A 25,663-nucleotide genomic window follows, 5' to 3' on the forward strand; every position below is an offset into this window, starting at 1 on the left:
AGATTTTTCCAGGTATTACTAGGAAGCCGGTGATTTCAATGGAGATTTGATATTTCTTAGACTCTTGTTAACGTTCTGGATGCTTTTACAGTTTTTACTTGCTTTTGGCATCACATATCCGTACATTGGGTATTTATTAAAGTATTTTCTTGGGGGAAGAGGTGGCTGATAGTACCACATTCCATGTTGTGGTGCTGTAATTAATTTTTCTCTAGCATCCATAAGGGATATTGGGGCGACTTAGTACAATGGGGTATTTTTTATTTTCTTCACTGGGTGTGCTGGCTCCTCCCCTCTATGTGACGAGTACAAACCGGGGGACCCGCTAAGGGGGGGTGGAGCTACCTCAGAGCGGGACCAGTGGTATTTTGGAGCCTTTCTCTGCTTGCAGCAGCAGGCACGCACAGCTCCTCCTGACACTCAGAAAACGCTGGAAAACTGGTACATGGTGTAGCAAAGGGCGAAAGCCGCTATTGTACACAATCTGTGTCCTATAAAGGACAGTAATCATAGGTGTTTCGCTGTGATATAACCGCTTACAGCCTCACTGGGGCTGTGTAGCTGGGGTGTGCTGGTCCCCTCTCTCTATCTCCCTCTCACATACAGTAAGGGGCAGACTTGCTAGTTATTGTCTGCGTATGTGATTGTGCTTTACTATGAACATGGGTAAACACAAACTATGCAGTGTATGCCTCACCAGATCCTCTCCCTTATCATCTGATTCTGTTTAATGTGAACAATGCAGCCAATCTTCACAACTCTGTGAGGGGGCTGGGCGAAAGGGTCAAGAGCCTTCCTGGCTAGGTGCCCTTAAAAATATTATGTCTGTTGTGTTATCACAACTCACTGCTAATCCTCAAAAAACTCTGCTACTACAACAGGCTGTTGAAGACTTAGCTGCCAGGGCAGATGTTACACAGCCCCCCCTCTCTAACTCAGGACCACAAAAGCATGGTTTACCTGCTCTATTCTCTGATTCAGATGAAGATGTACAGCAGGATGGGGAGGACTTAAATCCACTGCTCAGGGTATTGAACACCTCATTCTGGCTACACGGGATGTGTTAAAACTCCCTCTAGAGGACGCTGTGTCATAGCAGTAGTTTCTCTGACGTCCTAAGTGGATGCTGGGACTCCGTAAGGACCATGGGGATTAGCGGCTCCACAGGAGACTGGGCACAACTAAAGAAAGCTTTAGGACTACCTGGTGTGCACTGGCTCCTCCCACTAAGACCCTCCTCCAGACCTCAGTTAGATTCTTGTGCCCGGCTGAGCTGGATGCACACTAGGGGCTCTCCTGAGCTCCTAGAAAGAAAGTATATTTTAGGTTTTTTATTTTACAGTGAGATCTGCTGGCAACAGACTCACTGCAGCGAGGGACTAAGGGGAGAAGAAGCGAACCTACCTAACTGGTGGTAGCTTGGGCTTCTTAGGCTACTGGACACCATTAGCTCCAGAGGGATCGACCGCATAGAACCGGCCATTGATGTTCGGTCCCGGAGCCGCGCCGCCGGCCCCCTTACAGAGCCAGAAGCAAGAAGTGTTCCGGAAAATCGGCGGCAGAAGACTTCAGTCTTCACCAAGGTAGCGCACAGCACTGCAGCTGTGCGCCATTGCTCCTCATGCACACCTCACACTCCGGTCACTGATGGGTGCAGGGCGCTGGGGGGGGGGGGGGGGCGCCCTGAGCAGCAATATAAACACCTTGCCTGGCAAAATCATCACAATATATAGCCCCAGAGGCTATATATGTGATAAATACCCCTGCCAGAATCCATAAAAAAGCGGGAGAAAAGGGGCGGAGCTATCTCCCTCAGCACACTGGCGCCATTTTCTCTTCACAGTGCAGCTGGAAGACAGCTCCCCAGGCTCTCCCCTGTAGTTTTCAGGCTCAAAGGGTTAAAAAGAGAGGGGGGGCACTAAATTTAGGCGCAATATTGTTTATACAAGCAGCTATTGGGGAAAAAATCACTCAGTTATAGTGTTAATCCCTGCATTATATAGCGCTCTGGTGTGTGCTGGCATACTCTCTCTCTGTCTCCCCAAAGGAGTTTGTGGGGTCCTGTCCTCAGTCAGAGCATTCCCTGTGTGTGTGCTGTGTGTCGGTACGGCTGTGTCGACATGTGGGATGGGATGAGGAAGGTTACGTGGAGGTGGAGCAGAAGCCGATAAATGGGATGTCGCCCCCTGTGGGGCCGACACCAGAGTGGATGGATAGGTGGAAGGTATTAACCGACAATGTCAACTCCTTACATAGAAGGCTGGATGACGTAAAACAGCTGTGGGACAGCCGGCTTCTCAGCCCACGCCTGCCCAGGCGTCTCAAAGGCCATCAGGGGCTCAAAAAAGCGCCCGTTACCTCAGATGTCGACACGGAGTCTGACTCCAGTGTCGACAAGGTTGAGACATATACACAATCCACTAGGAACATCCGTTACATGATCTCGGCAATGGAAAATGTGTTACGCATTTCTGACATGAACCCAAGTACCACATAAAAGGGGTTTTATTTTTGGGGAGAAAAAGCAGCCAGTGTTTTGTTCCCCCATCAGATGAATGAATGAAGTGTGTAAAGTAGCGTGGGTTCCCCCGATAAGAAACTGGTAATTTCTAAAAAGTTACTGATGGCGTACCCTTTCCCGCCAGAGGATAGGTCACGTTGGGAGATATCCCTTAGGGTGGATAAGGCGCTCACACGTTTGTCAAAAAAGGTGGCACTGCCGTCTTAGGATACGGCCACCTTGAAGGAGCCTGCTGATAAAAAGCAGGAGGCTATCCTGAAGTCTGTATATACATACTCCGGTTATATACTAAGACCTGCAATTGCCTCAGCATAAATAGTGCTGCTGCAGCGTGGTCTGATACCCAGTCAGATAATATTAATACTCTAAGACAGGGATAATAGTTTGCTAACATAGAGCATATTAAAGACGTTGTCTTAGATATAAAGGATGCACAGAGGGATAGTTCCCAGGATCAAAAATCTTCCCCGCTTCCTCTGAGTCCACCGCATGACATTGGGGCTCCACAGATGCGGTAGGGGCGCGTCTCGGGAACTTCAGGGACCAGTGGGCTTGCCCACAGGTGGATCCCTAGGGTCTGCAAATAGTATCACAGGGATACAGGCTGGAGTTCGAGGCGACTCCCCCTCGCCGTTACCTCACATCAGCCTTGCCTGCTGCCCTCGGAGAAAGGTAGTACTGGCGGCAATTCACAAGCTGTACTTCCAGCAGGTGAAATCAAGGTACCCCTCCTTCAACAAGGCCGGGGTTACTATTCCAAAATGTTGTGGTACCGAAACCAGACGGTTCGGTGAGACCCATTCTAAAATTGAAAGCCTTGAACACTTATATACGAAGGTTCAAGTTCAAAATGGAATCGCTCAGGGCGATTATTGCAAGCCTGGAGAATTTCATGGTATCACTGGACATCAAGGATACTTACCTGCATGTCCCTATTTACCCTCTTCACCAGGAGTACCTCAAAATTGTGGTACAGGATTGTCATTACCAATTCCAGACGTTGCCGTTGGTCTGTCCCCGGCACCGAGGTATTTACCAAGGTAATGGCCGAAATAATTATCCCGTACTTGGACAATCTTCTTATAAAGGCGAGGTCCAGGGAGCAGTTGTTCGGCGGAGTAGCACTATCTCGGGAAGTGCTACAACAGCACGGCTGGATTCTGAATATTCCAAAGTCGCAGCTGGTTCCTACGACGCGTCTACTGTTCCTGGGTATGGTTCTGGACACAGAACAGGATAAAAAGGGTTTCTCCCGGAGGAGAAGTCCAAGGAGTTGTCGTCTCTAGACAGAGACCTCCTAATACGTATACAGGTGTCGGTGCATCAATGCACGCGAGCCCTGGGTAGGATGGTAGCTTCTTACGAAGAAATTCCATTCGCCAGGTCCCATGCAAGGATTTTCCAGTGGGACAAGTGGTCCGGGTCGCATCTTCAGATGCATCGGCGGATTACCCTGTCTCCAAGGGCCAGGGTGTCGCTGTTGTGGTGGCTGCAGAGTGCTCATCTTCTAGGGGGCCGCAGATTCGGCATACAGGACTGGGTCCTGGTGACCACGGATGCCAGCCTTCGAGGCTGGGGGGCAGTCACACAGGGAAGAAACTTCCAAGGCTATGGAAAAGTCAGGAGACTTCCCTACACATAAATATTCTGGAACTAAGGGCCATTTACAATGCCCTAAGTCAGGCTAGACCCCTGCTTCAACACCGGCTGGTGCTGATCCAGTCAGACAACATCACGGCGGTCGCTCATGTAAACCGACAGGGCGGCACAAGAAGCAGGATGGCGATGGCAGAAGCCACAAGGATTCTCCGATGGGCGGAAAATCATGTGTTAGCACTGTCAGCAGTGTTCATTCCCGGAGTGGACAACTGAGAAGCAGACTTTCTCAGAAGACACGACCTCCACCCGGGAGAGTGGGGACTTCATCCAGAAGTTTTCCAAATGATTGTACACCGTTGGGAAAGGCCACAGGTGGACATGATGGCGTCCCGCCTTAACAAAAAGCTACAAAGATATTGCGCCAGGTCAAGGGACCCTCAGGCGATAGCTGTGGACGCTCTGGTAACACCGTGGGTGTACCAGTCGGTGTATGTGTTCCCTTCTCTGCCTCTCTGACCCAGGGTAATGAGAATAATAAGAAGGAGAGGAGTAGGAACTATACTCATTGTTCCGGGTTGGCCAAGAAGAGATTGGTAACCAGAACTCCTAGAAATTATATCAGAGGACCCATGGCCTCTGCCGCTCAGACAGGACCTGCTGCAGCAGGGGGCCTGACTGTTCCAAGACGTACCGCGGCTGCGTTTGACGGCATGGCGGTTGAACGCCGGATCCTAACGGAAAAGGGCATTCCAGATGAAGTGATTCCTACGCTGATAAAGGCTAGGAAAGACGTGACAGCACAACATTATCACCGTATATGGCGAAAATATGTTGCTTGGTGTGAGGCCAGGAAGGCCCCTACAGAGGAATTCCAGCTGGGTCGATTCCTGCACTTCCTACAGTCAGGATAAGAGCCGCGTGCTGGTGTGTGCGGTTGCGGGAACCAGAGTGCCGGTATGAGAATCCGTTGGGTCTTGGCAGAGAGCTGCTAATGTGGATATCATTCAGGTATCATTGAGGTATCCACATTAGCAGCTCTCTGCCAAGACCCAACGGATTCTCATACCGGCACTCTGGTTCCCGCAAGCCGCACACAGCAGCACGCGGCTCTTATCAGCTACATCCGTCTCACTTGCTACATCAGCCCGGCGGCCTTTACCATCTCCTTGCTGCTTAGCACGAGTGGGCAACGCAGGATCAAGAACCGGGGACGCCCGGTCTCGGACCAGCCCACAGGAGAGGTACATATTACAGCAGCACAGCTCTGTGACGGGAACTTTGTGCACTACTTGGGACCGTTTCTCATTTAACATTTATACAAAAAAATCCACAAGTGATAACCTTGTGAGTGATTACGGATCTTCAGCAAGTTCATTTATACAAGCTGCTCCAAAACCTCACACGATATCTATATTTATCAAGGTGTGCTTTATTATACAGCCATACACATTACTATTTTTTAATTATTGGTATTATGATTAGCATGTTTTTATCCAGTGTTCTTGGTTAATAAATTGTGATAATTCTTTTAAACGTCGGCTCTCTTCATTCTTTTCCCTGATACATTGTGCAGCCGTTTCCCTGTTTTCTGCATTTTCTATATGACACCCACTTAGTGTTGTCGGCCGCGCGTTATATCTGGGAATTCTGGTATTGCACAGTCTATTATTTGGGCGCTTGTAAGCAGTTATTTAGTTTTTTGCGCAGGGCAGTGTGGTTGCGTCAATGGATAGCGAATGCAGAGTCCAAGCGCAGTGTGGAGTCTCTCCCGTTTACTTGGGAATTCGTTGGATATGTGGATTTCTAAAGTTACTGCAGGGAAATCCACGTTTCTCCCCTCTGGGGGCTCTGCCGGCTAGGCTTTCCTACCCGGGGCCGTCTGTTCAGTCCTTTCGGACTAACAGATTTCGTTCTAGGGCCAGAGGTGCCTCCAATGCGGCTAGAGGCACCAAGGCTTCAGCATGACGGTGCCCACCCACCCCGAGGGGATCTTGAGGTGGGGGCTCGGCTGCGTCACTTCAGCCTCATCTGAGAAAGTTCCTGCTAGGACTCCTGGGTACGGGACCTCATTTTTCAGGGCTACAAGCTGGAGTTCTACGGTGCTCGTCCACAACAATTTTTCAAATCAAGCTTACCAGCTTTGGAGGATACGCAAATTATGTTAACACAGGTCATCCAAAAATTGGTCCAGCCCCAAGTGATTGTTCCAATACCAATACAACAACAGGGAAAGGGTTATTACTCTAACCTGTTTGTGGTACCGAAACCGGACAGTTCGGTAAGGCCCATTTTGAATCTAAAATCCTTGAACCCTTACTTAAAGGTTTTCAAGTTCAAGATGGAATCCTTGCGAGCAGTGATTGCGGGCCTGGAAGAACAGGAATTCATGGTCTCCCCGGATATCAAGGACGCCTATTTCCATATTCCGATTTGGCCACCTCACCAGGCCTACCTGAGGTTTGCCCTACTGGATGATCACTGCCAGTTCCAGGCACCTACCCTTCGGCCTGTCCACAGCTCAGAGGGTGTTCACGAAGGTAATGGCGGAGATGATGTTCCTTCTCCGGGCCCAGGGGGTCAATGTTGTCATTTACCTGGACGATCACCTGATAAAAGCAAAATCCAGGGAACTTTTATTGCTCCATATCGACTGTACTATCCAACTTCTGTCACACCCTGGGTGGATTCTCAATTTACAGAAGTCTCACCTGGAGCCAACTCAGCGGCTCCTGTTCCTGGGGATGTTGATGGATACTGTGACGCAGAAAGTGTTCCTCCCAGAGAACAAAGCGAGAACACTTCAGAAGATGGTCCACATGGTTCTCCGGCCTGCTCGAATATCCACCCATCTTTGCATAAGATTGTTGGGGAAGATGGTAGTCTCATACGAGGCGATCCAATATGGTAGGTTCCATGCCAGAACATATCAATTGTATCTTCTGAGCAAGTGGTCCGGATCACATCTACAGATGCATCGGATGATACGGCTGTCAACTCAGGCCAGGATTTCCCTCCTGTGGTGGCTGCAGTCCTCCAATCTCCTGGAATGCCGTAGTTCCGGGATTCAGGATTGGATCCTCCTCACGACAGATGCGAGTCTGAGAGGATGGGGAGCAGTGAGTGTATTACACTGTTAATATATATAAAAGCACTATATCTGGGAATTGTCTCTCTCTCTCTCTCTCTCTCTCTCTCTCTCTCTCTCTCTCTCTCTCTCTCTCTCTCTCTCTCTCCAAAGGGCCTTGTTGGGGAACTGTACCCTTATAGATATATCCCGGTGTGTGCGGGTGCCGGTACGCGTGTGTCGGCATGTCTAAAGCGGAAGGCTCATCCAAGGAGGAGGTGGAACAGATGATTGTGGTGTCTCCGTCGGCAACGCCGACTCATGATTGGTATGATATGTGGAATATTTTCAATGCTAATGTGACCTTATTACATAAGAGAATGGACAAAACTGAGTCCAAGGAAACAACAGGGAGTCAATCCGCGGATTTGACTGGGTCACAGGGCCCGTCAGGGTCTCAAAAGCGTCCCTTATCACAAATACCAGACACTGATACCGACACGGATTCTGACTCCAGTGTCGATTTATGATGAGGCAAGGTTACACCCTAAGGTGGCAAAAAGTATTCATTATATGATTATGGCAATAAAAGATGTTTTGCATATCCCAGATGACCCCTCTGTCCCTGACACGAGGGTACACATGTTTAAGGGAAAGAAACCTGAGGTAACGTTTCCTCCGTCTCATGAACTGAACCAATTATTTGAAAAAGCTTGGGAAACGCCAGACAAAAAACTGCAGATTCCCAAGAGGATCCTTATGGCGTATCCTTTCCCCGCAAAGGACAGGATACGGTGGGAATCCTCGCACAGGGTAGACAAGGCGTTAACTCGTCTGTCCAAGAAGGTGGCGCTACCGTCTCCAGACACCGCGGCCCTTAAGGATCCTGCGGATCGTAGACAAGAAACTACCTTAAAGTCTATTTATGCACATACGGGTGCTTTACTCAGACCGGCAATAGCATCGGCATGGGTTTGTAGCGCTGTTGCAGCATGGACAGATACCTTGTTGGCTGACATGGATACCCTGGACAAGGATACCATTGTACTGACTTTAGGTCACATTAAAGACGCAGTCTTATATATGAGAGATGCTCAAAGACGTGGGGCTGCTTGGTTCCAGAGCCAACGCCATGGCTGTTGCGGCAAGACTAGCTCTATGGACCCGCCAATGGTCAGGTGATGCCGACTCAAAAAAGCATATGGAGGTTTTACCTTACAAGGGTGAGGTTTTGTTTGGGGATGGTCTCGCGGACCTGGTTTCCACAGCTACCTCAGGTAAATCTACATTTTTGCCTTTTGTTCCCCCACAGCAAAAGAAAACCCTACAATATCAGATGCAGTCCTTTCGGTCGCATAAGTCCAAAAGAGGTCGGGGCTCCTCTTTCCTCGCCAGAGGTAAGGGTAGAGGTAAGAGAACACCTGCTTCGGCTAGTTCCCAGGAACAGAAGTCCTCCCCGGCTTCTGCTAAATCCACAGCATGACGCTGGGGCTCCACGGAGGGATTCCGCACCGGTGGGGGCACGTCTTCGACTCTTCAGCCAGGTCTGGGTTCTATCAGACGTGGATCCTTGGGCGTTGGAAATTGTATCCCAAGGTTACAAACTGGAGTTCAAAGAGATGCCTCCTCGCCGATTTTTCAAGTCGGCCTTGCCAGCCTCTTCCCCGGAGAGGGAAGTGGCATTAGATGCAATTCAAAAGCTGTGTCAACAGCAAGTGATTGTCAAAGTTCCCCTCGGCCAACAGGGAAAAGGGTACTATTCAACACTGTTTGTGGTCCCGAAGTCGGATGGTTCGTTCAGACCCATTTTGAATCTAAAATCCCTAAACCTATACTTGAAAAAGTTCAAATTCAAGATGGAATCACTCTGGGCTGTGATATCCAGTCTGGAAGGGGGGATTTTATGGTCTCGCTGGACGTGAAGGATGCTTACCTTCATGTCCCCATATTTCCTCTTCATCAGGAGTACCTGAGATTCGCTGTACAGGACTGTCATTACCAGTTTCAGACGTTGCCGTTTGGGCTTTCCACGGCCCCGAGAATTTTCACCAAGGTAATGGCGGAAATGATGGTGCTCCTGCGCAAGCAGGGAGTCACAATTATCCCGTACTTGGACTATCTCCTGATAAAGGCGAGATCAAGAGGTCAATTGCTGAAAAGCGTGTCACTCTCCCTGAGAGTGTTACATCAACACGGTTGGATTCTCAATCGGCCAAAGTCACAGTTGGTTCCAACGACTCAACTATCATTCCTAGGCATGATTCTGGACACAGAACAGAAGAGGGTTTTTCTACCAATAGAAAAAGCCCAGGACCTCCAGAACATGGTCAGGGACCTGCTAAAACCGAGAAGAGTGTCTGTTCATCAATGCACTCGAGTTCTGGGAAAAATGGTGGCAGCCTACGAGGCCATCCCCTTCGGCAGGTTCCATGCGAGGACATTTCAGTGGGACCTTCTGGACAAATGGTCGGGGTCCCATCTACACCTACATCAAAAGATAAGCCTGTCCCCCAGGGCCAGGGTGTCTCTCCTGTGGTGGCTGCAGAGTGCTCACCTTCTAGAGGGTCGCAGGTTCGGCATTCAAGACTGGGTTCTGGTGACCACGGACGCGAGCCTCCGAGGATGGGGAGCACTCACAAAAGGAAGAAATTTTCAGGGACTATGGTCAAGCCAGGAGGCTTGTCTACACATCAACGTGCTGGAATTGAGGGCCATATACAATGGCCTACGACAAGCAGAGTATCTTCTTCGTGACCTACCGGTTCTGATTCAATCAGACAACGTCACAGCCGTGGCTCGTGTAAACCGCCAAGACTGGACAAGGAGCAGAGTGGCAATGGCGAAAGCTACCATAATTCTGCGCTGGGCGGAAAATCACGTAAGTGTTCTGTCAGCAGTCTTCATACCGGGGTTGGACAACTGGGAAGCAGACTTCCTTAGCAGACACGATCTCCATCCAGGAGAGTGGGGTCTTCATCAAGAGGTCTTTGCAGAGATAGCAAGTCTTTGGGGACTTCCTCAAATAGACATGATGGCGTCATGCCTCAACAAAAAGCTTCGGAGGTATTGTGCCAGGTCAAGGGACCCTCAGGCAGTAGCGGTAGATGCCCTAGTGACACCATGGGTGTTTCAGTCGGTCTATGTGTTCCCTCCTCTGCCTCTCATCTCAAAAGTGTTGAGAATCATAAGACGAAACAGAGTACAAGCAATACTCGTGGTTCCAGATTGGCCTCGAATTCGGATCTTCAGGAGATGCTCACAGAAGATCCGTGGCCTCTTCCTCTCAGGGAAGACCTGTTGCAGCAAGGGCCTTGCATGTTCCAAGACTTACCGCGGTTGCGTTTGACGGCATGGCGATTGAACACCGAATCCTAGCTGAGAGAGGTATTCCGGAGGAAGTTATCCCTACTCTGATAAAGGCTAGGAAGGAAGTAACGGCGAAGCATTATCACCGTATCTGGAGGAAGTATGTATCTTGGTGTGAAACCAAGAATGCTCCTACGGAAGATTTCCATCTGGGCCGTTTTCTCCACTTCCTACAGCCGGGAGTGGATATGGGCCTAAAATTAGGCTCCATTAAGGTACAGATTTCGGCCCTATCTATATTTTTTCAGAAGGAATTGGCTTCTCTCCCAGAGGTCCAAACTTTCGTAAAGGGAGTGCTGCACATCCAGCCTCCTTTTGTGGCACCAGTGGCACCATGGGACCTTAACGTGGTGTTACAGTTCTTTAAATCACACTGGTTTGAACCTCTTCAAACTGTGGAATTAAAATTTCGCACCTGGAAGGTGGTCATGTTATTAGCCTTGGCATCTGCAAGGCGAGGGTCAGAGTTGTCGGCCTTGTCTCACAAGAGCCCCTACTTGATTTTTCATGTGGATAGAGCAGAGTTGATCACTCGTCCTCAATTTCTGCCTAAGGTGGTTTCTTCTTTTCATATGAACCAACCTATTGTGGTGCCGGTGGCTACGGGGGACTTGGAGGACTCCAAGTCCCTGGATGTAGTCAGGGCCTTAAAAATGTACGTAGCCAGGACGGCTAGGGTTAGGAAAACAGAGGCTCTGTTTGTTCTGTATGCAGCCAACAAGGTTGGCGCTCCTGCTTCTAAGCAGACTATTGCTCGCTGGATCTGTAACACGATTCAGCAAGCTCATTCTACGGCTGGATTGCCGTTACCAAATTCGGTAAAGGCCCATTCCACTAGGAAGGTGGGCTCTTCTTGGGCGGCTGCCCGAGGCGTCTCGGCATTACAGCTTTACCGAGCAGCTACTTGGTCAGGTTCAAACACTTTTGCAAAATTCTACAAGTTTGATACCCTGGCTGATGAGGACCTCGCGTTTGCTCTATTGGTGCTGCAGAGTCATCCGCACTCTCCCGCCCAGTTTGGAGCTTTGGTATAAACCCCATGGTCCTTACGGAGTCCCCAGCATCCTCTAGGACGTAAGAGAAAATAAGATTTTAAACCTACCGGTGAATCTTTTTCTCCTAGTCCGTAGAGGATGCTGGGCGCCCGTCCCAGTGCGGACTAAATCTGCAAGACTTGTATATAGTTGTTGCTTACATAAGGGTTATGTTACAGTTGGAATCGGTCTTTGACTGATACTGTTTTTTTTGTTCATACTGTTAACTGGTTGCGTATATTCTAAGTTATATGGTATGATTGGTGTGGGCTGGTATGAATCTTGCCCTTAGATTTACAAAATCCTTTCCTCATATTGTCCATCTCCTCTGGGCACACTTTCTCTAACTGAGGTCTGGAGGAGGGGCATAGAGGGAGGAGCCAGTGCACACCCATACTAAAAGTTCTTTAGAGTGCCCATGTCTCCTGCCTATACCCCATGGTCCTTACGGAGTCCCCAGCATCCTCTACGGACTAGGAGAAAATGATTTACCGGTAGGTTTAAAATCTTATTTTCTGCAGGTTCTCTTTATATGGTTACCTGTTCAGCTGCTGTTGCTGTTGTTGTTACCAGCCGTTGCTGGTTGTTTTATGTTTGTGGTGTGCTGGTGTGTAAATCTCACCACTCGTTATGTTCTTTCTCTCGAGTATGTCCTTTCTGCTTCGGGCACTATTTTACCTATAACTGCCTGTGGAAGGGTCATAGAGGGGAGGAGCCAGCACACCCAGTGAACAAATTTAAAGTGCACCTGCTCCTTTGGACCCCGTCTATATCCCATCGTACTAAGGGGTATTTCTCCTTCATCCACTAGGGGCCACTGGAGCGTAGTTACAATGGGGAAATAGTAGGCAGTAATTGGGAGCTGGCACTTTAAAATTCTCACACTGTGGCTAGCTCCTCCCCTACTATCTCCCCTCCAAGCCAGTCTTAGTCTAATGGTGCATACACACGGAGCGATATAACTGAGCGATTTTGACTATATAGTCAAAATCGCTCAGAAAGTTAGTGCAGATCGCTCCGTGTGTATACAGGCAGCGATAGCGATGCGCGTCCCCGCTAGGTCGCTATCGCTGGGAAAAATAGTCAGTGCAGGCAAGTCAATTTTGTCTATGTCGCTGCAAAAGTTAGTCAAAATTGCTATACTTTAAGAGGCCAGCGATTTTTCCCAGCGATAGCGATGTTGCAGGCGGCGGTGGTGCGGGCGGCGGCGGGTTGTGGCGGCGGTGCGGGCGGCGTCGGGTGGCGGTGTGGGCGACGGCGGGTTGCGGCGGCGGTGCGGGCGGCGTCGGGTTGCGGTGTGGGCGGCGGTGGGTTGCGGTGGTGGTGTGGGCGGCGGCGGTGCGGGCAGCGGCGGGTTGCGGCAGCGGTGCGGGCGGGGGAAATTTACCTTTATCTTTATCTTGCAGAGTTTGGCAGCGGGGCGGTACCAGTTTCAAAAATGGCGCCTCAGCGTCATTTTTGAAATTCAAGATGGCCGCCGCGAGCCAATCACGGCTCGCCGCGTCATCGCCCCGCCCCCTCCCGCTGACTTATATAAGTCAGTGCGAGGCAGCGGCTTTCAGTCCGACGGCGGAGGAGGAGCGGAGAAGAGCTCCTGAAGACGCCGTGGAAGTCCTGGATGGGCGGCGGCTATGCAAAAGAGCTTAGCAGCCGCCGCCCACCAGGTGAAGATGCTGGAAGTCCTGGGAAGGCGGCGGCCATGCAAAAGAGCTTAAAGGCCGCCGCCTCCCAGGTGAAGACGTCGTGGAAGTCCTGGATGGGCGGCGGCTATGCAAAAGAGCTTAGCAGCCGCCGCCCACCAGGTGAAGACGCCGGTGCAAGACCCCAGAAGCCCTGGGGAGGTGGCGCCCCCCCAGGTGAAGACGCCGGAAGCCCTGGGAAGGCGGCGGCCATGCAAAAGAGCTTAAAGGCCGCCGCCCCCAGGTGAAGACCCAGTTTAATAAAGTATTTTTTAAAGAATGTGTTGTGTTTTTTTCCCAATATTTTCTTTACAGGTGGACTACAGGTGCCAGCGGGCCCTTTATTTCCGGGCATGCTGGCACTTGTGGTTCTCCAAGTGCCAGCATGCTGGGGCAGGCTTGCTGGGACCTGTAGGCCACCTGTAAAGAACAATATTACTATTGAAAGGCTATCAGCCTCCCATCCACCGCCCACGGATGGGGGGGGACAGCCTCGGGCTTCACCCCTGGCCCTTGGGTGGCTGGAGGGGGGGACCCCTTGATTTAAGGGGTCCTCAGTCCTCCAGTGTACCCCGGCCAGGGGTGACTAGTTGGGGGGGTAATGGCACGGCCGCAGGGACCAATATAAAAGTGTCCTCCGGCTGTGGCATTATCTCCCTGGCTAGTGGAGCCCGGTGCTGGTTTGAAAAATACGGGGGACCCCTATGTCTTTTGTCCCCCGTATTTTTTAAACCAGGATCGAACGCAGAGCCCGGTGCTGGTTGTCTAAATATGGGGGAACCCTACTAATTTTTTCCTCTGTATTTTAACAACCAGGACTGGCTCAAAGAGCCCGAGGCTGGTTTTACATAGGAGGGGGGACCCCACGCAAATTTTTTTTTAAACTTTTAGCTATTTAAATACCAGCCACCCTGTAAAATCGTCCTATATATGACACTCATCCCCTTATTTAAATGAGATAGTCAAAATTTCCCATAGCCAAAATTTCCCATAGCCAAAATCTCTTGCATAGTTAGACAAAATCTCTGGTAAAGTTAGTCAAAATCTCCTACTGCCAGTTCAAGGGAAAAGTTAGTCAAAATCTCTCATAGTCAAAATCTCTCCGTGTGTATGCACCTTTAGTTTAGTGCCCGAGGTAGCTGGTTCACTTGGGTTTAGCTGAAGAATTTTTTCTTTTTTCTTTATTATTTTATTTTTCTTTCACACACTCACAGACTGGCAGCTCTGCCACTGCCAGTCTGCACCGCGGGAGCTGCCGGCGGGGTCCCATCGCAGCTGCGTGCGGCTCGGGATGGGCCCCGGCTGAGGGAGACACTGAGCTCTCCTGAGTTGGCCGGACACCGCTGCGTGCGGCGCGTGTCGGGGCCACTCCATCCAGCAGAAGATTCCGGCAGCATGGCAGCGGTGAGTATCAAAAATGGCCGGACACCGCTGCGTGCGGCGCGTGTCGGGGCCGCTGGGTCGAAACGCCTGACGGAAGGAAGCGGTGAGTACAATCTCCCCCCCTCCCCCTCCAGACTGATGTATGTTTTTAAATTTTTCAGTTTCAGTGTTTTAATACATGGATGGACAGGCTCCCCTATACTCTCCAGTCAGACAGGCTGGAGTGCATAAAAGGCTTACTAATTTGAAATTGGCGCCATTATGTGGGGGGCGGAGCTTCAGCCCGCTCTGTAAGCGGGCTCAGCGCTCTTCACTCCCCGGCTGCAGCATACAGGTAGCCGGGTGATACATTTACATATATCATATATCTGTGTAATAATTAGTATAGCTCTCATGGCAGAGTGGTAACACCTATGGTTACGATGCCCACGAGCTAGGGTTCGATTCCAGCAAAGGACACACTCTCCCCGGCCGCAGCATACACACTTACAGGCAGCCGGATGATAGTGCGGTTTTAATTTGAAAGTGACCAGAGCAGGGGGGCGGAGCTAACTCCCACTCCGTTCGGCAGGCTCAGGCTTTCCGCTCCCCGGCCACACATCGCTCCCCGGCCGCAGCATACAGGCGGCCGGGGGATGCATGGGCGCTTTCCGCTTACTATACAGCGGATTTGAATTTGGCGCCGAAGCGGAGGGGGCGGAGCTAACTCCCGCTCTGTACGGCGGGCTTTCTCCGCTCCCCAGCAGCTGCAGCATGACGAGACGCCGCTCCACAGTCCCCCGCTCCCCGGGCCACTGAAAGCTCCTTTCCTCTCCTGGCTGTGCAGGGAGGATTCTTTACATGTATAAGGTATGAGGGGGGAAGGGGGGTGAAGCTTATTCCCCCCGGTGGAGGCTCCCAGCTCTCATGGTCTCTAGGCAACACACCTGTCTCTGGAGTTTGTAGCTTTTCTGTGCAGTGTGCTGCAGAAATATTGTTACATCTTGCTTTGGCTACATTCCTCCTGCAGGGGAGTCCTCTGCCCCATTTCAGACATTTAGATCAGGGAATCTGCTCTATTACAGGAGCTGGGACTCAGCTCATTGATAATTAAAAATCTACTGTGCAGTATTTCTTTACCCTACAAATACACAGTATTTATCTACCCTATTAGGTGCACAGTAATTATCTACCCTATTAGGTGCACAGTATTTATCTGCCCTATTAGGTGCATGGGTTCACTGTGGTGTGTGTATATAGATATATATAGATATGTTTGTATATATATATATATATATATATATATATATATATATATATATTAAGTGTGTGGGTATGTATATAGATATATCCATACAATACCATATATAGGGGATAAAACAAACACTTCCGCAATGTTTTCTAGAAACAGAATACCCCACCTTGCCACATAACATTTTCACCCATCTTTTCTCACAGGCTGGTCACCATTTTGAAAAGCCAGCGGAACCTCCGAGAAACATCGGGTGCACCTTAATTAGCGGTACACTACATACAGGGCGGGGTGTTGCCTTCCCTTTATTATTCCTTGGTGTCACTAGTTACTAATGCTATTTGTAATTGGGGAATGTGTGTAAGGCATCAGACAAATAGCGCTGTTGCTCAGTACGCTAGTAGCGGGTATCTGAACAGGGGTTTGAATCCAAACAAAACTTTAAGGAGAGCTCCTATAGCCTAGGGCTAAGACTCCTGTCCCACAGCGCAGCGTTACTGGTTCAGGTCTCCACTGCTCCAGAAAGTTTATTTGAATCGTGTCGGTCACTACACATTATAGTGCAGACCTTACATAGGGCTGTGTTTATTTAACCCACCTTTTCTCCTTTCGTTTGTCTCACCTGGGATAGTCAAAGAATTCCCTCTTAGGTGTGAAGTATGCGGTGGAGCCATCTGCAGAGCCCTCCACGCACCTGCAGGACACTCCTGTTTGAACAGCTCAGATTATACAGGTTATGTCACTGGTAACCAGAGACCTTGTACGTCATTTCACCTCTCCAGGTTTCTAAAGGAACCTTGCTAACCTTCCATGTTACAATACTGATGATGTCTGTTTTCTGTGGAGTCTGAACCTGTGTCTCAGAATATCCAGGTGCATTATACAGCAGTTCGTCTGAGACTGCAGGTAAAGGAGGCGGACACGTCAAGTCCATCAGGGTTCGACGCCGATGACGAAATGACAGCGACTGGTCCAGTTTCGGATGAGCTGGGCAGGCTCCGGTAGACAGCCGGCAGACACCCGAATACACAATTTCAGGTATCAAACAATGTTTGTTTTCCTATCCTTTCCCCGCAGACGGCAGGAAAGGGTATCAGAACCTCTCCAGGGTATACCCCTCGATGTATCGCCGGTCCAACAAGCTGCCGTTTTCCTGAGGCAACCTTGCTCAGGGATCCATCGAAGACATATACGGCAGCAGGGTTCTACCTTGTCCGGAGCAGGTAGGTTGTGGAACAATTGTCCTCTAGGTTACAGGATGTTTCGCATCCGGATCAATTGATACTTTGGTACGGGTCAGAATCACGATTCTGCTTTATGTTCTTTGGAGGTCTGCAGTCTCGGAACCTGCATTTTCGCTTTGGGCTGTCTTAACCCGACGACCTCTGGGGCTGCGACAGTGACAGGTGAACATGAAATCCTACGGGGCAGATGGTTCAGGGGAAGGAACTTTCTGCAGGATTTCTTGAACCATTGGAGGTAAGTCCACTTTGCTTTCTCCTACTTCTGCCCCAGCTCCAAGACAGACCTTTACCGGTCTTTCCTTTAGATTTTTACCGTGCCCTTTCAAGCTTCAGATTCCACACAGGCGATATCTCTGTCGCCAGGGGATCTCAGAAGAAAAAAAAAAAAAAAAAAAAAAGCTGAAGCAGAGGTTCAGCATCCTCGGTCCAGTCTGATTTTACATCATCCTATACACACACTAAAGGTCAGACTTTCCTACCACCTGGAGGGTCCCAGGGTAGGCGCAGGTCGGTGGAAGAAGGCTTGGGCGGTTACAGACTAGATTTGGGAGTACAACCGTCTCGGGAGTCCCTCGGCAGGGGTCGACCGATTTACGATGACAAGAGAGTCATAATGCAGGCGGCGCTCCATATGCTTCTAACCGCAAAGGGTGTTGATCCCTGTTTTTTTTTACATATCATTTGAATCGGGACAGTTCTCAGGCCTTTGTTTTCTTTTCACGTTCCGAAGCCAGTTGGCTCGGCCAGGCCTATTCTGGCCTTAGAATCCTTTCAGTCTGTGATTGCTAGTTGAACAAGAAAGGGAGTTTTACGTGTCCCTTGTCTTCAGGGATGCCTGTTTACTGATTTCCGTTGGGTTTCCTCATCGGGCTTTACTCAGTCGCATTACAGGATTCTCATTTTCACTGTAAGTCCTTTTCTTTCGGTCTCTCTTCCGCTCCCACAGGGTTCAGGAAGATCACAGAATAACTCTTTTTCAAGGGGTTGACGTTGGTTCCCTAATGGGACAATCTACTGCTACTATCCCACTCTGTACATTACGTGGCTTCTGAAGATCCGATTTATGCTCCTCATAAACGTTTTCTCAACAGGGTCCGTCGGAGGATTTTTCCTTCCTCGGTACCAGGTACTCTATTTCTTCAGTCAAGCTGCGACGCAATGAGTGGTCGCCTACATTCCCCTCTGAGCGGGGGACAACAATCTTCTTTCCAGATCAGGCCACCAGGTCAGACTCCTGGGTGAGGGAACATTCTCCGGAGTTTTGTCAGCTGGTCTGCTGTGGGCGGAGATTTCGAATCGACCTCAGGGCGTTATGACTGACTCTTTAACCCTTTACTACTCACCGACGTGAGCTCTGGTGGCAGTAGCCGAGGATGCCCTCAGGGCTCCTGGGAGTTTCTGGTTATTCTATCCTGCCTCCTTTTCTATTTCTACCTCACTTTCGGTAACACAGGAGGAGAATATGCGTGCTAGTCCTCTCGGTGGCTCTGGTTGGGCTACCCATGACTTGAAGATACGGCTACAACTGTTGTCGGTAGAGGAGCCTTGGCTCCTACCTCGACTGGACTGTCTACTTCAACAGGGTCCTTTTCTTTGTTCAATCTTACACTGGTTTCATTTAACCGTGTGACTGTTCACGAGCCCTCAGAAGGGAGGAGTTCCCTTGTTCGGTTAGGCCTACTAGGCCCCGATTTCAGAAGTCTGTTACCTCTTCTCGCTTTTGCCACTTTTGGAAAGCTGTATGGGACATAATAAGGATAAAAGGGGGTTTTCCCCTTCTTTCAGTTACCATTCAACCGTAATCTTTGGTTTCTCTGGGAGGTTTTGCTCCGCTGCGCTTCAAACCACATTGACCTGAATTTTCGGTCCCTGCCTTTTTCGGTTTTCTTCCAAAAGAAATTAGCCTGGTGCCCGTAAGTTCGGGCTCTCTTTCAGGGAGTACTCTATTAGCAACTCCCCCGGCTGAGCTTCGGCCTCAGCGGTCGTTTCTCCCAAAGGGCATGTCCGTTTTTCATATAAATCTGACACTAGTGTTTTTCAGTCCTCTTTGACTGTTGTCAGGGCTCGCTGACTTTCTCTACAGAGGTCTTAGGCTATTCGACGAAGGGTTTTTTCTTCTTTATTCTGTACGATGCTCCCGTACTAAATAGCCAGGGTCCCAGCATATGCTGGGCTGTTGGATACAGTCTTCTTGGCGGTTGCTCGGGAGCCTCCGTTTTCCATTTCAGCGCACTTTACGTGCGTGGTGGGACCTTCGTGGGCAGCTGCCCGTGGGGTCTCCACGAATACTTTGTCGCGCGGCTACTTGGTCAGACCGACATTCGTTTTGTCAAATTCTACAAGTTTGACACTTTTGCGGCCTCTGCATCTCACTTTGGCCGAGCGGTTTTACAGGACTCTCAGCGCTCTCCCACCCGTTTTGGGAGCTCTGGGACGTCCCCATTGTAACTACGCTCCAGTGGCCCCTAGTGGATGAAGGAGAAATCAGGATTTTGGTACTTACCGATAAATCCCTTTCTCCGATTCCACAGGGGCCACTGGACGCCCGCCCAGCGCTGTTCCTCCTTGTTGTTTGCAGATCACCATATGACTGCTTGTTGAGTTCGGGCTAGCCGGTTGTTTGTTAGGTTCTGTTCCAGGTTGGGTTTGTGTTATCCTGGGTTACAGGGCGTCATTAACCTCCTCTACCTTACGGTTTGTATATTACAGCTCTCCTCGGGCACAGTTTTACGTAGACTGGCTTGGAGGGGAGATAGTAGGGGAGGAGCTAGCCACAGTGTGAGAATTTTAAAGTGCCAGCTCCCAATTACTGCCTACTATTTCCCCATTGTAACTACGCTCCAGTGGCCCCTGTGGAATCGGAGAAAGGGATTTATCGGTAAGTACCAAAATCCTGATATGCAATTAGCGGCAATTTTTCGGCCGTTTTTTAATTCGACACAATTCGACCGTCTAATTTCGGCAAGTGGGTGCCGAAATTGACCATATTCAATAAAAAACGTATTAGACCGTCCCGCTGACGAAAAACGGCCGATTTGACGGATTTTGTTCTGATTTTTAAAAAACAGGAAAAAACGGGGAAAAACACGAAAAAAAATGGCGTGGGGTCCCCCCTCCAAAGCATAACCAGCCTCGGGCTCTTCGAGCCGGTCCTGGTTCTAAAAATCCGGGGGAAACAATGTCATGGGATCCCCCGTATTTTTAAAACCAGCACCGGGCTCTGCGCCTGGTGCAAAAAATACGGGGGACAAAAAGAGTAGGGGTCCCCCGTATTTTTTACACCAGCATCGGGCTCCACTAGCTGGACAGATAATGCCACAGCTGGGGGTCACTTTTATACAGCGCCCTGCGGCCGTTGCATTAAAATATCCAACTAGTCACCCCTGGCCGGGGTACCCTGGGGGAGTGGGGACCCCTTCAATCAAGGGGTCCCCCTCCCAGCCACCCAAGGGCCAGGGGTGAAGCCCGAGGCTGCCCCCCCCCCCCCATCCATGGGCTGCGGATGGGGGGCTGATAGCCTTTGGAAAAATGAAAGAATATTGTTTTTTCCAGTAGTACTACAAGTCCCAGCAAGCCTCCCCCGCAAGCTGGTACTTGGAGAACAACAAGTACCAGCATGCGGGAGAAAAACGGTCCCGCTGGTACCTGTAGTTCTACTGGAAAAAAAATACCCAAATAAAAACAGGGGACACACACCGTGAAAGTAAAACTTTATTTCATACATGCCGACGCATACATACTTACCTATGTTGACCCGCCGACTGCCACGCCCCCCTTGTCACTAAAGAATCTGGGGTACCTGTGAAAAAAATTTATACTCACCTCAATCCAGTGTCCAGGTTATAATCCATGTACTTGGCAAAAAAAGAAAACGAACACCCGGACCAAACGGATTGAAAGGGGTCCCATGTTTACACATGGGACCCCTTTCCACGAATGCCGGGACCCCACGTGACTGCTGTCACAGAAGGTCCCTTCAGCCAATCAGGAAGCGCTACTTCGTGACACTCTGCTGATTGGCTGTATGCGCGTCTGCTGTCAGACAGCGCATCGGACAGCTCCCTCCATTAGTTTCAATGGTGGGAACTTTGCGGGTAGCGGTGGGGTTGACCGCGGGTGACCTCACCGCTGACACAAAGTTCCCACCATTGAATATAATGGAGAGGCTTTGCGATGCGCTGTCTGACAGCAGACGCGCATACAGCTAATCAGCAGAGTGCCAGGACGTTGCGCTCGCTGGTTGGCTGAAGAGACATTTCTGTGACAGCAGTCACGGGGGGGGGGTCTCTGCATTCGTGGAAAGGGGTCCCATGTGTAAACATGGGACCCCTTTCAGTCCGTTTGGTCCGGGTTGCCGTTTTGTTGTTTTGCCAAATACGTGGATTATAACCTGGACACTGGATCAGGTGAGTATAATTTTATTCACAGGTACCCCGGATTCTACTTGGACAAGTGGACTGAACGTCGTGTCAACATAGGTAAGTATGTGTGTGTCGGCAGGTGTGAAATAAAGTTGTACTTTCAAGGTGTGCGTGTCCTGTTTTTATTTGGGTATTTTTTCCCCAGTAGAACTACAGGTACCAGCGGGCCCGTTTTTCTCCCACATGCTGGTACTTGTGGTTCTCCAAGTACTAGCTTGCGGGGGAGGCTTGCTGGGACTTGTAGTACTACTGGAAAAAACAATATTCTTTCATTTTTCCAAAGGCTATCAGCCCCCCATCGGTAGCCCTTGGATGGGGGGGACAGCCTCGGGCTTCACCCCTGGCCCTTGGGTGGCTGGGGGGGGGGAACCCCTTGATTGAAGGGGTCCCCACTCCCCCAGGGTACCCCGGTCAGGGGTGACTAGTTGGATATTTTAATGCCACGGTCGCAGGGCGCTGTATAAAAGTGACCCCCGGCTGTGGCATTATCTGTCCAGCTAGTGGAGCCTACTCTTTTTGTCCCCCGTATTTTTTGCACCAGCACCGGCGCAGAGCCCGGTGCTGGTTTTAAAAATACGGGGGATCCCATGACATTTTTCCCCCCGGATTTTTAGAACCAGGACCGGCTCGAAGAGCCCGGGGCTGGTTATGCTTTGGAGGTGGGACTCCACGCCATTTTTTTCGGGATTTTACCATTCCATTTAAAAAAAAAAAATTTTTAAATATATAAATAATACTTGTGCCTCCAAATAGACAAACCAAGTACCTAATCCCTTCTAATATAAATAGATATGCTATTATGCTATTACCAATAAAGAAAACACCAAAAAAAACATGTTTTAAATTTTTTTTTATTAGATTCCCCCACCAAAGTGTGGCGGATTGAAAATGACGAATTTACTGTCTAAAAGCACTGTTGTCGAATTTCCAAACTTCAATTGAATATACTTTTGGCGAATTGCTGCATTTGTACCATTGCAGAAATGTCGAATTTGACAAATGTCGAATTTCAAAAAGTCGAATTTTGAAAGTCCGTTTTTTTTTGCGAAAAAGTCCAGTTTTTCGACAATTTCGGGAATTCGACCGCAATTGCATATACCCCTAAGTCTCCCCAATATCCCTTATGGACTACGAGAAAAGGATTTGCTGGTAGGTAATTAAATTGAGATTCCTCTTGCATCCAATCTGGGGGACACTGCAGCAATGACGTGTGGGTTGAGGGCTAGTACAGGAGTAAAGGCACTGAAAGGTTAATTGTTAAGCTCCACCCCCTCTAACTCTTATAAATCCTCTCATATACACACTAGTCATTGCTGCAGTGTCCCACTGAGGGATTACAGGGAAGGGATTTGATTTTGGTGAGTACAAAAATCCACTTTTCTCATTTTGCCCATTTTCACAAAAAATTGGCTTATTCTTGTGTATTTTTTTTATAAAGGAGTTCTAAGTGGAAATATGCAATTCGAATGTCTTGGTTGTAATTGTGTTTATTTTTGCTTTCAGCTGCTGGTTACAGTGGGAACACTGCAGGGATGTATCATGTTCAATCTCCAAAGTGTGAAATGAAGGGTGCTGATGCACACTATTTCCCTGGAAAATACCCAGATGTCCCAAACACACTTCCAAGTTCTGAGGCATCAACTAATGGATTAGTACATTCAAGTTTCCTCCAAAACCCTGAGAGCACTGCATCTGGGACAGTCAGCGCTGAAACTGAAAACTTTATTTGCAGCGAGTGTGGAGACAGTTTTCCCACCAAACCGCAGCTTACGTCGCACCAGAAGATTCACACGGGAGAGAAGCCTTTTCTCTGCTCTGAATGTGGGAAAGGCTTTACCCGTAATACAATTCTTGTAGAGCATATGAGGCTTCACACAGGAGAAAAACCATACGCTTGCTCTGCTTGCGGGCAAAGGTTTATCAGCAATGGGCAACGAATTAGACACGAGAGACTTCACACAGGGGAAAAGCCTTACGTGTGTAATGTATGCGGAAAAGGTTTCACCCGTAATACCATTCTTGTAGAACACAAGCGAATTCACACAGGAGAGAAACCTTATCCCTGTTCAGAATGCGGAAAGCGCTTTACATCAAATTCTCAGCTTGTTAAACATATAAAATATCACAGAGGGGAGAAACCTCATGTATGTTTAGATTGTGGGAAACGGTTCATTAGCAATGGGTTGCTTGTTATACATCAGAGAATTCACACAGGAGAGAAACCATTTGTATGTCCGGACTGTGGAAAGGCTTTTGCCCGTAATGCCATTCTCCAAGAACACATGCGGATTCACTCGGGGGAAAAACCATTTGAATGCAAAGAGTGTGGGAAACGGTTCACAAGTAATTCACATCTGGGCAAGCATCAGAAAAACCACAGAGGTGAGAAACCACACGCGTGTCCTGATTGTGGGAAAAGGTTCATCTGTAATGCCCTTCTCATAATACACTACAGGAGTCACACTGGCGAGAAACCGTTTGTTTGTAATGAGTGTGGAAAATGCTTTGCCAAAAAAGGAAGCCTCGTCACACATCAGAGAATTCACACCGGGGAAAAGCTCTTCGTCTGTGCCGATTGTGGGAAAGGCTTTGCCCAAGGTTCTGATCTAGTAGCTCATCGGCGAATTCACACCGGAGAAAAGCCTTTTGCGTGTCCTGATTGTGGGAAGCGATTCACCCAAAACTCCCAACTGGTCGTGCATCAGAAAAATCACACGGGGGAGAAGCCTTATGCCTGTTCAGAATGTGAGAAAAGCTTCACAACTAAGGGGAGTCTCGTTACTCATCAGAGAATTCACACCGGAGAGAAGATGTTCATATGTTCTGAGTGCGGCAAAGGCTTCACCAGTAACTCAAAGCTCATTATCCACCAGCGAACTCACACAGGAGAGAAACCATTTATATGCTCAGAGTGCGGGAAGGGATTTGTCAGTAACTCTGTCCTGATTGTACATAAGAAACTTCATGAGGAAAAATAACTATGTACTGTTGTGTACAGTAGATGAATACAGATTTGCCGACAGCCGAAATGCTTGTTGAAAAAAATTGGATATTTACTTTAGGTCTGTGCTTTATGAACTGTGAGCTTTCTGGGTTGTTTGCCAGAATAGATTTGGCATAAGAAGGTTTGAAGATGCAGGGAATTGGGGGGAGCTGAACTGAGGAAAGGAGACCACAGAGATTCACATGGAACTGAGAAGAAATCCATACATATGATATACGCCGCAGTTGGCCGCCTGTTGCGGCATCACCTACCTGTGAGCAGGCGGCGCTAGTGCAAAGTACAGCAATGCATTGTTGTCTTTTAAAAGAGTATACAGCAGCAACCTGTTAATATCAGAGGTTCTTCATATACAAGTAGTTGGATATATAGATATCTATCTAGATACATAGACATGTGTTGCGTGTTTATTTAGAGCCCATGTCGTCTTTTAATTGTATGGGTGGTGTATAATGAACTGGTAAGTGGAATCCGGATCAGTGTGTATACCAGTTACCATAGGCTGTAATGTGTATATGTACACATCTCAGTCATGCAATTCTGTTTTATAAAGGTGAGATCGGGTTCTTCAAATAATAGTGAGACGCCTGGGGAATAAGTAGTCTGAGAACCGCTGCATTAGAGGGCACTTATAAAAAGTAATGTGCATGTTTCAAAAGCGTTTAACCAACAATCATTTTATATGCTAAATTAAAATAATGCATCTGTATTTCATATATTTACTTGTTATATAATATGCTCAATGCTTCTTCCATTCATTGCCTTTATTACTAGTAGCTGTAAAATCGGCCATGCCTATTTTTTAAGAAATAAAAATTCCTAGGAAGATGTGTTAGCTTTCTTTTTAAACCATCTTTATCGATAGAATTAATCCATGTAACTATTCCTATCGATCCAAAGTAATGAAATGGGATAATAAGATGTAGTCCATAGATATATCAAAAGGGGACTTTTTGTCTCTACCTGTAAAATCCTTTTTTCTGAAGCCATGGTTGATACTGGGACCGTGGGTATAGACAGGTTCTGGACCAGGCACTAAGGCGTTAACTTTATGTGCAGAGGGAGGGGCCCCTCCTCCCTTATACCCAACTTGCCACAGGCTAGACAGTTCTCACTCGAC

At 48.9% G+C, this 25,663-nt stretch overlaps 1 protein-coding gene across 4 annotated transcripts in view; it reads left to right on the top strand.

The window, feature by feature from the left end:
• LOC135054878 (gastrula zinc finger protein XlCGF57.1-like) overlaps positions 1–25,369 on the top strand; it is an 84,050-nt gene extending 58,681 nt beyond the window's left edge. For all 4 annotated transcript variants that reach the window (XM_063958302.1, XM_063958304.1, XM_063958301.1 and 1 more), the window contains one exon: positions 23,046–25,369. In XM_063958302.1, coding sequence (XP_063814372.1) covers positions 23,046–24,520 — 1,475 coding nt within the window. In that variant the 3' untranslated portion in view covers positions 24,521–25,369. The remainder of the gene's footprint in view (positions 1–23,045) is intronic.
• Positions 25,370–25,663: the final 294 nt, after the last annotated feature.

Source organism: Pseudophryne corroboree, chromosome 3, assembly GCF_028390025.1.
Source record: "Pseudophryne corroboree isolate aPseCor3 chromosome 3, aPseCor3.hap2, whole genome shotgun sequence".
Taxonomy (NCBI): domain Eukaryota; kingdom Metazoa; phylum Chordata; class Amphibia; order Anura; family Myobatrachidae; genus Pseudophryne; species Pseudophryne corroboree.